The sequence below is a fragment of the Pagrus pagrus genome, assembly GCF_965226575.1.
Source record: "Pagrus pagrus genome assembly, chromosome: 14".
Classification (NCBI taxonomy): Eukaryota; Metazoa; Chordata; class Actinopteri; order Spariformes; family Sparidae; genus Pagrus; species Pagrus pagrus.
The window spans coordinates 26703044-26719082 of record NC_140198.1 but is presented as its reverse complement, the minus strand read 5'-3'; the positions used below and the strand labels follow the sequence as shown (position 1 = coordinate 26719082).

Below are 16039 nucleotides of genomic sequence, written 5' to 3'. Positions count from 1 at the left end.
CAACATATAATGTGCAAAGTAACTAGTAACTGAAGTTGTCAAATCAATGTAGTGGAGTAGAAAGTACAATACGTGCCTAAAAAGTGTCATGAAGTGGAAGTAGAAAGTAGCAAAAAATGGAACTACTCAAGTAAAGTACAAGTACCTCAAAATTGTGCCTCAAAAAGTGCAGTACTTGAGTAAATGCACTTAGTTACATTCAATCACTGTACTAGATAAATGTAGAGACAAAACACACATGTCTATGTGACCTATTATGCTCTGTGCTTTGTGCAAATGTGTATGGCTTCGACATCTTATTGAAGTCCCTGTCTGTTTCCTGTGTCCGAGCCTGATCAGTAAACATCTGCCATAGTTTTCTCTTGTGTGGTCACTGTTCCACAGGAATGTTGAAGTCCTGATAAGATATCTTCTTGATCAGCGTCTTTCCATGACTGAAGAGATCCCATATGAACGCATTCAGTTCTACTGAAGTCCGAACACCTTTACTTCTCTCACTGGTTGGAAGTGGGCGGGGCTCAGCGGGAAAAAGATAACGTCACAAGCTTCCATGCACTAATGAGGATTTTGTAACACTTTCATAAGATTCTGATAAAGGTTGGTCAAAAACCACATCCACACAGAACAGGCTTGAGATGAAGCAGAACGGACTTGAGGGTTAATATTACCTAAACATTTGTTTTGATCGTTGTTTATTTAGTTATTAATATTTCATGTTGCAGAGAAATAGCACAAGTCTGGTTCTTCTGTTTCTCTTTGTTCTTGCGCTGAAGAGCACCTCTGTCTCTACATGCTTTGCCATGTGTCTTTGCTTTAACTTTCAGCCCATTGGATTTAGGTATTAATAGTACAGTGTTGAGGTGGCCTTGGCTTTGACCCAAACCAATGGGTATAAAGAGGAACCCACACAGGACAGAAGTTTAGCACATATAACAAAAGAAAACCGTGAAAAAAAAAGCAGGACACTCACATTGCACTGTTAGGTAGGCAGAGGCAGTCGGTGGTCGGCCCAGGCTGTTGCTAGGAGCACAGGTGTATTTCCCAGCATCCTCTGGCTTGACCTGGGCAATGATGAGGGAACCGTCGATAAGAATACTGACTCTGCGCTTCAGGTCACTGTTAGAATGAAGAGAAGGAAAACATTATAAACCAGTCAGCTCAGCCTGTTTTATCTGACATCGTGTCATCCGGATGAAATCAGTGTGTAGAAAATGCCATATCTCAAAAAAGACTCATATGTACCAAACGTGAAATGAATCTACTGCACTGAGGCTGAAAATGTATAAATAGATGCACATCTGTACTGTCACTGAAGTACGATGCAAGACTACTATGAAGATGACGACAGTATGTTTGCCCAGTGCCACATTTTCTTGCCATTTGTGCTCGTATCCCTGTGGATGTGTAGCTCTGACTTTCATATAAATGATGTTCGGCACACAGCTTGATTCATGATTCACAGCAGAATGACTGGTTGCAGAGGAACTGTAAGTCTACAGGCTTCTAAGGTAGCTGGGACACACAGGGAAATGTATTTCTCCTGCTTTTTAGATATTGCCCTATAGCACAAAATAATTCAAATATACCAGTGTGAGTTGATGGATTTATTGATACCACTACCAATGATAACTTGACCAGATGCAGAGATTTTAAAAGCTCTACATCCAGATTGAAGGCTTTGTGTTCGAACAGAAGAAGGGGATCACAGAGGTCTTGGTTCATGCTTGACTTAGTGTCACGCACAGTGCCTGCAGATTTTTCAGCAGCACATTCACACTCCACAAATCCTTTCTTCTCATCCAAAAGGTACTCTCTATTGTGAGATCTGGGGTGTGTGTGTGTGTGTGTGTGTGTGTGTACTGTATGTGTGTGGATCTTTGAGAATTACACTCGAGTTTTTTGTTTTCGGTCACTGTTTTGGTTGGTTTTTGACTAATGACATCGAGTCAGTGGCATAAAACACAATTTTCAGGTTGTACTGACCCGCTGCACTGTATCAGAACATAAGAGCTTTACCAAACAATGTGTACTCCAGCAATTTTGCATTGTACCACACACACACCTACACTCTGGCCTCTTACTGCACACACACTGACTTGCCCAGCCTCCTTCTGTTTCTCGCTCCCTGTATCTGTCTGCTCTGTTTCTTCTTTCTTCATCAAGCAGTGTGTTTTTTTAAGTCGCAAAAAAAAAAAAGTTTTGTTTTAATTTGGCAAGTTGTAATCATGCTTTCATGCAGTATGACCTGATGATGAACTGATCAGTCATGTGAGTTAAAGTGTTACTATGTCACAAATCACCTAAAGTGAGTGTAAATTTTTTTTTTCAAAATTGAGGAAGTTTGATGTTTTCATTTACCTTTTCTAATGCGATACTTAGAAACTTAGTTATAACTTTGTATCATAGCCAACCGATGACATGTGCACCAACCAGGGGCAGCTTTTACAAAGCAACAGCATCAGTAGGCCGACATTAAACAGGAGAGGTCACATTACAATCACTTCATTTGCACAGGTTTCAGTCTGGAGAGAGGGAGCTGGGATGAGTTTTAAGCCTGTCATGAGATTTGGGTCTGCTTGCTGGTGACTAGCCACTTGCAGTAGTCAAGGCAACAGACATTTAGCATTCTCACTCTTTGCTCCCTCCGTTGCCCATTTCAGACTGCAAGAGTGGAACGAGCACAGGTGGGCTACGTGAGTCTTGGGAGAGAAGCGAGAGAGAAATGACATCATCCCTGACGGAGACAACGCTTTTGGTAACCACCGCTGTTGTGTCACTTTCACTTAGTGTTTTCTGCAGAGCAGTACTGCTGATGGAACTAAGAATACAAGGGCTTTAAAAGAAAGGAAAAAGGGTTGTGGATTTTGAAAAGATTCTCTGTTTAAAACATTTGAACATTTCAGTGAGCTGTTAAGGCTGCTGTGACTGAAACATGAGGCGACAACAGACGTCTGGAACCATTCACACCCCATTGTTTTAAAAATAACTGTCAAAGTATATCAAAGCTGTTGTTGTAAAAGCCATTTTGTGGATAGAAAAGCTTGTGAAGCTGAGGTCCAGGCTAAGGGTGACGTAGAACTCAAAGCCCCTGGCCATGGGTCAAACTGGGCCAAGCCCCATTTATTGTCGGGCTTATCTCCTGTCTCTGCGAGCAATTCCAAATACAATTTGAAGCCATCACTGATTGCTTGAGCCATGTCATTTGTCTCCCAATATGCATGGTATCGAGCTGATTCACCAGCACAGGACAGTAGTTGTTTGTGTTCACCACCTCCACGCACAGAGACTGATGAGCAATAAGAATTAATTACTCAGCTTCAAGAATATGCTAATATCTGCTGGGTCTTTCTTCCACAGGATGTGAGCTCTACAGTGTCAGCAGGCGCTCTAAAAAAAACTGAAACAAATCTAATTCATCCTTAGCTTTTCTGATGGTGACACTTGTGTTTTATTATAGCTTCCCTCTGCCATTGGCCATTTTTCTGTGCTGTTTTTCCTTTCCTGTGGTTAATATTAACAGGTTTCATACCCCTGTATTCACAGTCTACTCTCATCACTGAGCCCTTGTATAAATTATCCTGAAAAGTAACATAGTGACTGTAGTGTTTCAATGCAGGAGAAGATCTCAGTGAAAGTTTCACCAAAAGACTGTCACCTTAATGTCTTGCTGCACCAACAGGGAATCATAGTATTGTACTGCCTAATAGTACCGACAGCAAGACATATTTTAGCCACCTAAAAGAGATGATCAATTTTCAGTGTGACAAATAGTGTTATTATAACAAAGGATATTTACCCTTTGTAATGGACATTCATACATTGCATACCTGGTGTTTAAAGGAACAGTTCACCCAAAAATATGTTTTTTTAATTTTTGGGTGAGTTGTGGTCCCTATCTGTGCATCCCCATGCTAATGGAAAGTGAAGGGAGAAGTCAGGAGGAAAAAAAAAAACACAAAAAGGCTCCATATAGCTTGTCCGACGTAATCCAGGTCTCCAGAAGGCCAGTGATCCCAAACTGAACTTAAAAGATGTTTTTAAGCCGCTAAGCTAAAAGTGTAAGCACGCACCCAGTCTGAAGTAGGTGCACAAACATGCGGGGCTTCTGGAGAGTTGGATAATGCCAGACGAACTGTATGAAGCAGTTTTATTATTTTATGGTTGGTCTTCACTTTTTAAACAAGTCCCCATCTACTTCAGTTGTTTAGGAGAACGCTGCGACGCTGTTTTGCTGTGAAGCTCCAGAAATGTTGTGTGGACTACAAAACTTCACCTGACGTTCCATCGATACGGGGGTGGGTAGATAATGACTGCATTTTCATTTGAGGTGAACTGTTCCTTTAAGCCCACGTTACATAGATATTTTAGACTTTACCACTAGCATGGCTGCCATTTGTGAAATGAAGCTGTGTTTTGGGCCTCATGATGACTCCTTGTTGTTGCAAGATTCCAGCAGCATAGATGCAGTTTTCAACTCTCAGAAAAACATTCGGCATCGATAAAAGGAATTGATAAGCTCAGAGGCATACCATTCCCATGGATCAGACAATTTGGAACCCATACACAAATGAAACTGATCATACAAACAAACAACATACAAAAATTTGATAAGGAATTTAAAAGAATACGAATTGATAAAGCACATTCAGACCCGGACTAGATGCAATGCTACTGAACCCCATCCAAGCCTTTATGATACTGCAGACCTGAGAGGTGATGAATAAGCCCTCAGTTGATCAGGATGTAAAGCCAAAGCAGTTGCTTCATCCCAGCTTTTGAGGCTTTGTTTCTTTTCAGCCTCTCTGTTCAGACTTAGAGATGAAACTTTCAGATATCTGACTGTCTGCTCTAGATAAATGTTTCCTTTGTTGTCACAAAAGAAATACAGTTCTTTATTTTAAGTGATATAATTCAAGTACTTTAAACCAAAAATATGTCTTTATCCCAGGGTACCTCTTAGGGTAACAAAAATGTGATGAATAAAAGCTGTAAAACAGGGAAAAACATCAGATAACAAACATCGATCAAATGTGAGCAGCAACAGCACACATAAAATAAATTCATTACTCAAGGGCTAATTTTTCTTAAAAATGTTCATGTTGAGGGTGTTATTTTAAACTTTATATTCCATTTTTTTTAAAGGAACTTACAGTACATCCTCTAAGGACCATGTTCTATTTGTATACTGTCAGAATTTAATAATAGCTGGCATGAAATGGCAATCCCAGTAAAAAGAGAAAAGCCTTCCCTCTGACCAGCTCTACTGCACATATACGCTAGAGCTTGGTTCATCCCTGTCAACTCTATCTCCTTCACAAACAGTGCACTGAAGCAGACGGTGATGTAATATGACGCATTGTTAATATGCATCATAAACCTAACTTAACTCAAGCTTTGGTGGCTGTGGGGCACTTGATGGGTAAGCTGGATGGACAAGTGCATTGCCTCTGTCTCAACAGCCTCCAAGCATCAGTAGTGGAAATGTCATCGCTTGTGGCAACACAGGGAGATGTGTCAACTGACTGACATTTCTGGAAATCCATCATCCAAAAGTAGTGAAACACGTTCCATTATTAAATGTATTACTTCAAAGTCGATAACATGGAGATGTCCGTCTCCTGACTTTTCTCTGTATACATTCTAATGTAAAACCCTTTTTGGACATGAAATATCTAACTTTCGTGGACTCATCAAGCCGTTAAAGTCATTAAGACAAGTGACTTTATTCAGTTTCTGACATGACAGATACAGAAGAGGCTTCATGCTTGTGTAATATTTGGCACTTCCTGTGTGAAGGAAGTGGTACCACCTCTAGAAAAACAGCAATGAGTTGAAGAGATTAATGATATGAAGGAAGCAGAGGGTTTTTAGTTCCATCCCAGGCTGCCTTCCTGATGGATTTAAAAACGTATTTTTCTGTTAAAGCCTTAATTATTGACCATAGTTGGGAACACTCTTCCTCTCTCATCATATTCATTTATTCATCCATGCAGTTGGCATAGCTGACTTTGGAGGGGGTGCTGCTCTCATTACTACTTTGGTTATAAAAGGGTTTTTTAAGTTCTCGTACAGCACGCTGCACTAGTGTGGGGCTAAAATGATATTTTATAGAACAATCTGATGTGAGAAGTTTATTTAACGTTTTATTTTATTGTTAGTGCCGCCTCCTAACTCAAGGAATTTAATGTTGAATGGCATTGTGAGACCAGTGTGTGGCCCTCATATGCTGCACATGTATAAGAGTGATCAAACTTCAGTGCTGTGCTGTTCTCTTCTTTCAATGAAATACACATACTCCCCTGCTCTGATATAACTGATGCTATAGCAGCACCTGTGTTAACCTCTTTAGAGCTGCCACTGCTGTTTTCAAATGAACAGTCGCTGGCTGTCACACCTTAAACATACCCGCACACTTGTAGGACACTGACTGGTTTAATTCCAATGTTTGCCAAAAATCTCACTCAGTTTGATCGTGACTGCTCTCATGCCTTTTAAATGAAAGTGACTCTGCACTCACTCAAACATGACACCAACAACTTGCCAGAACACTTATGTTGGTCAGGGGCTCTATGTTGCCTTCCTCTACATGACCACAATGGAGAGTCGGTAGTCAGTGAACTTTTGAAGCTGAGCAGTGTTATCTCAACTCTGGGACTCATCTACTTTTCTATTTTTTTATAATTGTGTGTTATCCCTCCACGATATAACAGATTTTACATGCATCAGCAGTTCAGAGAAAGAAATGGAAGTCCCTGAGCAGAACAAGTACATGACTTAAATCAGTAAAACTCTTAGTGATGTCTCAGTTGGACTGTTCTTTCATCGTGAATTGCCACTGCTCACTGCTGTCTGCTTTAATGTTGCTCCACGTATGTCTGTGTGCATTCAGCATCCATCCAGAATTTTTAAGATTATTATTGTGGGCATGTTTTGCCTTTATTTGATGGAGAAGGAAATGAGGGATAGTGAAGAGGCAGATGGGAAACAGAGAGAGAGCGAGGTACGACATGCAACAAAGGTCGCCAGCCGGATGGAGCCAACAACAGTTGCGACCATGTGCTATCCACTGTAACCATTCAGCTACCAAGGCTAAGATCATTTGTTCAGACATTTTGACACTTTAAAAGAGTTCTTAAATTTAGCTAGCTGCATTTTTGTCTGCGCATTTTTTGCCGTGTCATCACTGTAAAGACATCTGTTCCAGTTTGTTCATCATTTTAAAGTTACATAATTTCTCTTTAGTGAAAATCCACCACGAAAACAACATCACAACACAGAACTCAAGACAGTGGCTTGTGAGCAGTACAGACAGGTGAGGTGATAGTGGTGCACAATAATGAACCCGATCATAACTTTACTTCTTGAAGAAGACATTGTCCTCCTCCCAGAACCAGGTGTAGGTCAGGTTGCGAGGGTAGGCCTCCGCCTGGCAGGTGAAGAAGGCGTCCTGCGAGATGTTCACTGTAATGTTCTCTGGTGGTGATATAATAAACGGTGGGCCTGGGAGAGAAAAACACAGAAACAGTCTTTGAAAGCATGTACCTGTACTGAGTAGGACACTGTCTCAATAGAAATTCATGTAAAATGTATTTTTGTCAAAACAGAATTAAAAGAATTTGATTAAAAAACAACCAAATGTACGAAGGAAATCAAGTTTTGCCGATGTGGAACCTGAAATTTCAAAAGTAAGAAATGTGGCTCTCCCTTTTTATTCATAATCCAAATTTGCCTTTTAATCACACGTGGGGAAAATGTTATATTTAGTTAATGATCAACAGTTTAATTTGTATTCCAGTGGGGAGCAGTTCTGAAATGTGCTGTATAACTGTTAGATGATTTTGTAAAACACAGCTGCCTTGTAACATAATAGCTTGTCACTGAGGCAGCAGAGGCTACACACATGAACAGATCACTGTTGCCAGGTGAAATGTACCTGCGTGCTGAGGCAGTGAGGGGCAGGGTTTCAAGCTTTTACCGCGGGAGCTGGAGTGGCTAATGGGCAGAAAACAGCATTCTGCAAGTTCTAAATTATACAGTTTTATCAGTCAGCCCCTCTCTCAATCTTGCTGAACATTAGCCAGCCTCATGATTTCAGAGTCAGAGTTCAATGTGATTGAGTGGGGTCAGGTTGGGACCGCCAGCAATAAGTCGCCCTGCTTCTCATAGAAATGATTGGGCAAAAAAATGTGTTGTGACGTCAGACACAACACATTTTAAGATAAGCTGCAACTACAATTCGAATTGCGTTCCTTTGAATTAATCTAAAATGGGAGTGGGTGGGACATTTTGAGTCACAGTGAAGGCTGGATGTTTTATGCCTGTGTGTTTATTGACAATAAAAGCATGTCTGTCCAGCTTGGGCAGTTTGTTCGTTACAAGGTTATAAGGTACATGTATTGTCATTTTTCTAAAACACAAGGGTTTAAAAAATGAAACTATGTTTGAGTCCTTCGTGCTACAAGACAATTATTGATCCTCTTACTGTCCACAGCATTAAACCCTGAGGTACTAATTCACTCTACTGTCCACATACAGTAGGGAGCATGGGTCAGTGTGACATTATCAAGGACATCATATAAATATTGCTTCTTTCAGTGGGAATTTCCCTCTCAACCACGTCACACCCACAACAGACACAACACTGGAATTAGTTAACGTGCAGGGCAGGGGTCATGTGGGGTATTTATGGACATGTTCACATACTGTGTAGACACACTCAGATTTAACATTTTGCACTCAGTGAAGGATTATGAGAACTTATTGAGTGATCCTTGCTGCGACAGATGGATCATCCTCCTTGCACGCTTGGATATATTTATACCATGATACTTGATTTGCAGTCATTTCCTAACTGTGTCCATAACCATGCTGAGTTTAGTCTGGAAGCAAAAAACAGTCTTTTCTACCTTCATCTACTTTTAGCTACTTACCACACACTAGATGTTTGGATTTATATGAGAGCACCACTTGACACTTAAGTGTGTGAGTGTACAGTACGTGGCATTGCACCCAAAATAGGATGTACTACATATAAGTACTGTTGTTAAAGACTGGGCCACATTGTGTGTGAAAGATCTCTTCTGAATGTGTGTATTTGTGCTGGAATTACATGCATGACAAGACAAAGACTTTGAAATGTATGGATTCAATACTTTCAAACTGAATATCAGAATTCAGACAGATACAGTATGTTAAGCTTCGAGAAGGATCAAGAGAAGGGACAGGGAGGTGCCCCAAACAAATGTCAGTGAGATTCTGCTGGAGAGGGAGCAAGTATCGATGGACAGAGCCAAGGAGATCTTTCTCTGAGCTTTGAACCGACTGGATGAGTACAAAGAGGCTCTGAGGTTTAAAAAACAAATGAAAAAGACTCAAAAGCTTGTGCTCAAGATAGGTAAGAAGGGTCAGAATCCCTGCCGCCCCACACCCTAAAAATCCTAGCTGAGCAGATAAAGAGATTTATGAAGTGAAGAAACGGCTGAGGTTCCCTCTGAGGTCAAGGCTGAGGAGTTACTGAAGAAAAGTGAGACAGAGAAAGAAGTGATGTGGAGGAACAGCTGAGCTCAGTAAGTTTTTTATTTAACAACTAGGCTCAATTAAGTAAAAAATGTGGTGCAGCACTAAGTGCACTCTGACTGTGACACATTGTCCAAGTCAGACTCACTAAGGCCCCATTTACACTTTTCATTTCAACTGTCTGGTGGATAAAACTAAAGGGAAATTTATGACACTTTTGTTTCCACATAAGGTGAACTTATTCACACATAAGACATTAAACGTGCATTTGTTCAAGTGCTTTGGTGTGATGAGTTGCATGCATAGCAGAAGTCTAACCAGAGAGAAGAAATAAGCATTTTCTAACCTCACTTTGAGGCGAAGTCACCAAAGAGTTTTTATCAGATTTGACTGGCTATTTTATACATACAGTTGTAATGTCTGAGCCACCATTATAAGTGAAATTATTGCTTTTTCTCCATTCATTCAGATAGGGGTCTTGTTGTTAGCCTGAATAACTGCCAAGGGGCGTGCAAAGATGCTTCTGAGAGGTGAGACTTGCCTGTAAGGATTTTGCTTGTTTAATGGAAGAATATCGATGAAATGCATTAAACGATACTCAGAACTGTGGTTGTGTATGTAGCTGTACACAGTTTAATCTTATTTTATATCAATCCATAGATTCAAATATTTTATCAAACACCCACATACCAACTTTTTCCTATTTTTTTGTATACATTGTTCACATGACCAAATAATCTAAAGCGTCTACAGACTTCTCTTGGAGAGTGTGTTTTATCTTTTTTGCACAGTATAGTTCCAAGAAATGGTACAAACAGCACTGTCTGCTCCAATTAGGATGACAGGAACTGCAGAAACAGAGCAGTACCTTGTCAGAAAGTTTGGCCTTTTCTTTGGCATTTCTGTCATGTGAGGGGGCCTCAACACTCATCTCTGAATATTACCCAGACTGTCAAATATAAACATCCACCCATGAGACGGCATTCAGACGAAGCTGGCTCATTAGAACCCTGGAACACTTTCTCCTGACAATGGATGAACACACCATGCATTTATTTCCGTATTTATTTCCAATATGTCCATAACATAACGCAAAAGGATAGACAAAAAATGTGGCACACACACAGATACACACATACAGCTAAGTTGAGCCAGTGTTGCAACTAAAAATTGCTAGTCCCATATGTTAGTTCTGATCTGTAGCCCACGGCCTGATCCTTTAACAGGCAGAGCATTTCCATCTGCCAGCCCCTTAGCCGACAACCACCACTAGGCCTGTGCAGGATGACTGTGTTGTTGGTGTTTGAGTGGGTGTGTGTGTGTGTGTGTGTGCATGTGTGTGTGAGTGTGTTTGTGCATGTGTGCCAACCCGCCCTATTTGGAACCAGCTGAGTGCTGGAGATTTGTTGGCAATGTAGTCTCTTAGCTGATCTGCAGCTCAGTGGCTTTCCAGGAGGGCCTCTATTAATCCGTCTCCCCCGTAAATTATACAGGACGGGTCAAACAAGAGCTCTGGCTCAGCTCTGGCTTTGTACTCAGTCGTAGGGAAATATGTGATCTCTGTGAACATTCACTGTCTGTTCTCTGATGAATGCAAGCAACCGACAACCAACATAAAAACTACAGCGCTTTCTTTTATCTAGCATTGATCTGATGGGAGCAAGCTGGCAAAAATCATATTCATATTAGGAGGAAGGTCAGAAAACATTCATAACAAGCTTTAAAACTGTTATGTAATAGTCTATAATTTTCCTTTTGCAAAGTGACGCAACCAAACAACAAATTTGACATTTCTATCCATGCATAGGAGTGGAGGAGGATGGAGGAGGTTTTCAAGTGTCCAGCTGAATCAAAATGACTAAAAAAGTCACGGAACTGTTTGAATCCAGCCAGCTGTAGCCAGGTTAGTAAGGTAGCTGTCATCACTGCTGCTGTGCACAGAGCTCTTGTAAGCAATACTAAAAGTCCACAGCTTCATCAGGCCTTCACTGCAAAAATGCTAATGTCAACATGCTCTCATGCTCACAATGACAGTGTTATAAAGCTGATGTTTAGCAGGAATGTTTACCATATGTACTATCTTAGTATGAGAAGGATAATATTAGCACAACACACAAAGTGTATCTGAGACTGATGGGAATGTCATCAGTTTAGCGGGTAAACCTTCAAACTTGACCTCATGCTGGTACAAGGGTAAAAGTCAGAGGATCACCAAAGTGATTGAAATGCATCTTCTCAGAGACATGGACGTCTGTCTGAACATCAGCGTAAGTTCATTCAGGAAGACTATCTTAATGTTCACTCATTCACATTTATCTCGCACTGCTCACTTACTCACGCTCTCTCCCACTGTGAGTGTTTGCTCCTTGCCACGAGTATGCCACGGTTAAATCAGCCAACTGGTCGTTGCTGCCAAACTTCCGATCTGTTCTTTTTAGCGTTCAGTGTCATAGTCCAGTCTCGCTTAGTCCTTTTTCTGTGGTTTTTCTGGTATTATGAAGTGAGAATGTCTGTGCTACTTTGTTGAATTCCCACAGGAATCAATCTGGTGAAAACTCAGTGAAAATACTTCAGTTAGAGATCAATTCCCTCAGTTCAGATGAGGTCAGGACCGCTCAGCTGTGTTCATCTGGGGCAGCAATCTTTAAATTAGATGACCTGGAATGCCATGCTTGCTGCCTTATCATTTATCCTCCTTGGTGTCGCTTGCACAGACGCTGATACTGTGTTTACTTACAATTTCTGGGGAAAACAATTAGTGCACTGACATGTGCATGATGTGGCACATTGTAGATAATAAATGATTCATTTGCTAAGTGTGTCTTGATTTTGTGGTGGAGCATGGACTGATACAGACGGATCGTTTTAGTTACAGAAGCTGACACTTCATTTAGAGCTGGAGGCAAAAAGCGATCCCATCCTCGGATTCTTTTTCTCTTTAGGCCTCTATAAATAATAAACTGCTCAGATGTATGAATACAATTGTCATGCTCCATCTAGTCTTAAATGTTCCTGTTGTAAGATGCAGCTGTTAGTCGTCCCCAAACTAATTTCAGTGTTGTCTAGTCTCACTCCAAAACATACTGCTGCATCATACACTATTAAAATTCTACTCAGCCTGTTGTGTTCACATGGATGTGTTAGCACGCTTGAGAAATTAACTAGCATTTATCAGAAAGGCTGTTTAGCAGGGAGAAGATATATGTAGGTTTAACACATTTTAAATTACGAGAAACTTTTACCATTTCACTTAATAATGATTAATAAAGTGTCAGCGATGTTGGTTAGTCTTTTGGCTGGTCAACCACTTTGGTCCAGACTGACTTTGTTCCCTTGATTACTCCACTATTACCACCATGCATGTCAAGCTACAGGTTTGTTGAGCTCCAGCCCAACTTGAAAATGGCTTGGTACTGAAATCCTCAAAAGGACGCACAGGACAACTCATTCCAACTCAATCTAAATTTTTAGGGTTTTTTTTCAGAGTTGGCTGGTCATCGGGTTGTAGCCAGGCCATGAGCAGTTGCCATGCTGCTAATGTTGTATTTGTGACAGGAGCACCAGCAGTGAGACCACAGGGAAACACTGGTGGGGGGGAGTTGAAAAGTTGTCTATTTCCACATTGAAAAAGAAAATAGGTGTCATTAAGACAGCTTTGAAGTTGTTGTAGCTCCAGTGCTAACTGCTCTTACATCCTACCATTCTATTTTTACATGTATTAAACAAGATTCAAAGTGTGTCTGGTACCTGTAGTTAATATGCAGGACCTCGTAAACATCACCATGTTAGCTTTGTCATTGTGAGCGAATTGCCTGCTGAGCACAGAGCTGCTAGCATGGCTGTAGAGTCTAGCCATTTCTTAACACTTTCAATATCTTTTTTGCTGTACATTATCAAACTTAGCAACTGGATCAAGTGCAAAAAAAGAGTGAGTTACGTAGTTCACATATTTTCTGTGGATCAACATAGATCACGTTCTGTGTCCTTGCTGGTTTAGCCTATAGGTCGCTCAGGTAGCTTTCTGTGGACTGATTAGTTAGTTTGAAGCTAAATTTCTGCTGGATAATAGTAAACCCAGTAATCTGCCACATCTTTATTGATTGTAGAAACAATGGTTTTCTGTCATGGATTGGATTTTGTTGTAACCCTTTTGTGTTTTTTTGTGTGTTGTGTCTTGAGTGTTTTGCAGAGGCGTTCTGGAGAGGCTGGGTGTGGTTTCCTGATTGGCTAGAGCCGCTGACTCTCACACACCTGCAGCGCATTTGGTTCATCAGCGCCAGCTTCAGAACCCTGATCTTCACTCTGCTCGCTGCCAGATTATTTCGCCCACCAGACGGCGTTCATGGCCCCTCAGTTAGCGCTCGTTCTCTTTAGAGATTCTCTTGCTCCTTGTATTTTTGCAAGTCGACTAACTTTGCCTCTCTTCCTCCTCGCCAGTGAGCAAACCTCTGAACCTCACCTCTGAAGCCTGCTCCTCGCCACACTGCGACCCAGCCTCCAGCACCTCTGCCACCTGCCTCCTCAAACACTGGAGTTTCCGTGTTTCTACTTCACTCAAGCCCTCCACCTGCACCACTGTGAGTCTCCCCCTCTACACCAGCGGAGCCAGCAGCCTGAGCCTCAGGCTCCTCCACCACTACCTTCTACAAGTGTTCGATAAATTACTTTATACCTTCCCTCAGTATTGGTGTCTGCTTTTGGGTCCTACTAAATATCTACTACAAAGCATAACAGACTCCCTCTAGATACTGCTATTCTTCCAAACCACTCTACAACCATACTCCTGTTCCTCTTTACTTAAAGGATAACTACCGTTTTTTACAACCTGGGGTCAAACTAGCAGTAGCAGCTACAGGTAAACAAGCCGGGCTGTCGCGGGTGCGCGCGCAGCTCAGAGACGACATCTTCCAGGTCAGAGGTAGTAGATCAACCTACAGACCCCGGATGTTGACAACAGACGAGCCCGGACTCAGAGGGGAATAGCACTAGCATATCGTAAGAAAATATTGGTGAAATGAACTAGTTTCGTGGCAGATAATGTGTTATATAGAGGCTGTGTGTCGATGCCCCGTCTCTCCCATTATATGGATATATCGGCGCTACACTGGATCTAATTTCGTCCAAACGACGCCGAATGACACCAAAGTTATCTGGGTGAGTAAATTATCATATATTTTGCTAGAAATAAGGTCCAGGTTGTAAAAAACGGTAGTTATCCTTTAACTGTTCTGCTCTCTCCAACAGTGCATGCAGTATTTTCATTATATTGTACAAAATGCACCTAGATACACCAAACTGACTGTCACCTTAGAACAGACAATAATGATGGAAATACTTTTTAATCTACAAGTAATGTAGTAGCCTAAACGCAAGTATTACTGTCTTGCTTCATCATTTAAATGTAAATTAAACTCAAATGTATATTATTATTATGTAATATCATAGATTAAATGTGGAGTGCTGTGTATTTTGTCTTCCAATTCTGTACCTCTGGTACAGTTTTCTCCTGTGAAGCCATCTTGGACTCCCCTCCCAGCGTATTAAACCATCTGTTACCTTTTAATGGTAATGAGAGGAGCTGATTTGATTGGCCAATACTGAGGACTGTCCAAACTCCACTGCTGACACTGCATTCCTCCAACATTACCGTTACATTACCACAGGAATGGATTCTACTTCACTATCAAAAGTGATACATTACATTGCAGGCTTTTTATCAAAATCCCTGTTAGCTGAGAGGGCAGAAATAGATATTAGCATCTAGTTATTTTGGTCAGACCTCTGTATTTTAATAATGTGTTAGATAGTTAGCCACAGAAACTGGTGCAGTTCATCAGCTATCTCACCCATTCGTTTCAGTGTGATGCATGCTTTGTTTCAGTGTGGGACTTTTTGACAGCTGATATAGGTGCTGAGGGATGGTTTGGGATGGAAAATGCATCAAGTTGCACTGATAATGTTTAAGAAAAAAATGAGTGATAGGTGTACAGAGCCTCTCTCCTCATGGTGTTTTGCAGCTGATAAATCAAACTTAATAAATCTTGTATTGACACAGTTTTACCAGTGCGCTGTACATACACACATGCATACTTTGTTGTTGTTGTTTTTCATTATTACTCATACTAGCTGCTGTGGCCTACTGATAAGCCATGCGTGATGTTCTCTAGCTGGAGCTGACAGATGTCTGTCAACTTAAGGCATGCAGGAAAAAAGGTTTTAGAAGAGTAGGGACACACAATCACCTCTGAAAAGTATCACCATTTCTGAATACTGAAAAACGCTGCCAGCACCAAACAATGTAACAAATATATCATGAATCATGTATGAGAACAAAGAAAGAACAAAAATCACAGAAATAATAAATTCATAGAAAAAGAACCAAGTAAATAATTTGTCTCTCAGAGCACTTCTCCTTGGTATCACATTCACACCCACTAAAAACATTGCTGTATTTGAATTATAATCTTTATGTATACGACTGTATAATGAACCATGGCAGCTACCACAGACAGAAACCACTGTC

At 41.0% G+C, this 16039-nt stretch overlaps 1 protein-coding gene across 4 annotated transcripts in view; it reads right to left on the bottom strand.

Moving 5' to 3' along the window:
- The window catches only part of LOC311269995 (protein turtle homolog B-like), a 146268-nt gene that overhangs the window by 56108 nt on the left and 74121 nt on the right, over positions 1-16039 (bottom strand). For all 4 annotated transcript variants that reach the window (XM_084374593.1, XM_084374595.1, XM_084374594.1 and 1 more), the window contains exons 6-7: positions 7359-7500; positions 971-1116 (exon numbers count right to left, since the gene is read on the bottom strand). In XM_084374593.1, coding sequence (XP_084230719.1) covers positions 971-1116; positions 7359-7500 — 288 coding nt within the window. The remainder of the gene's footprint in view (positions 1-970; positions 1117-7358; positions 7501-16039) is intronic.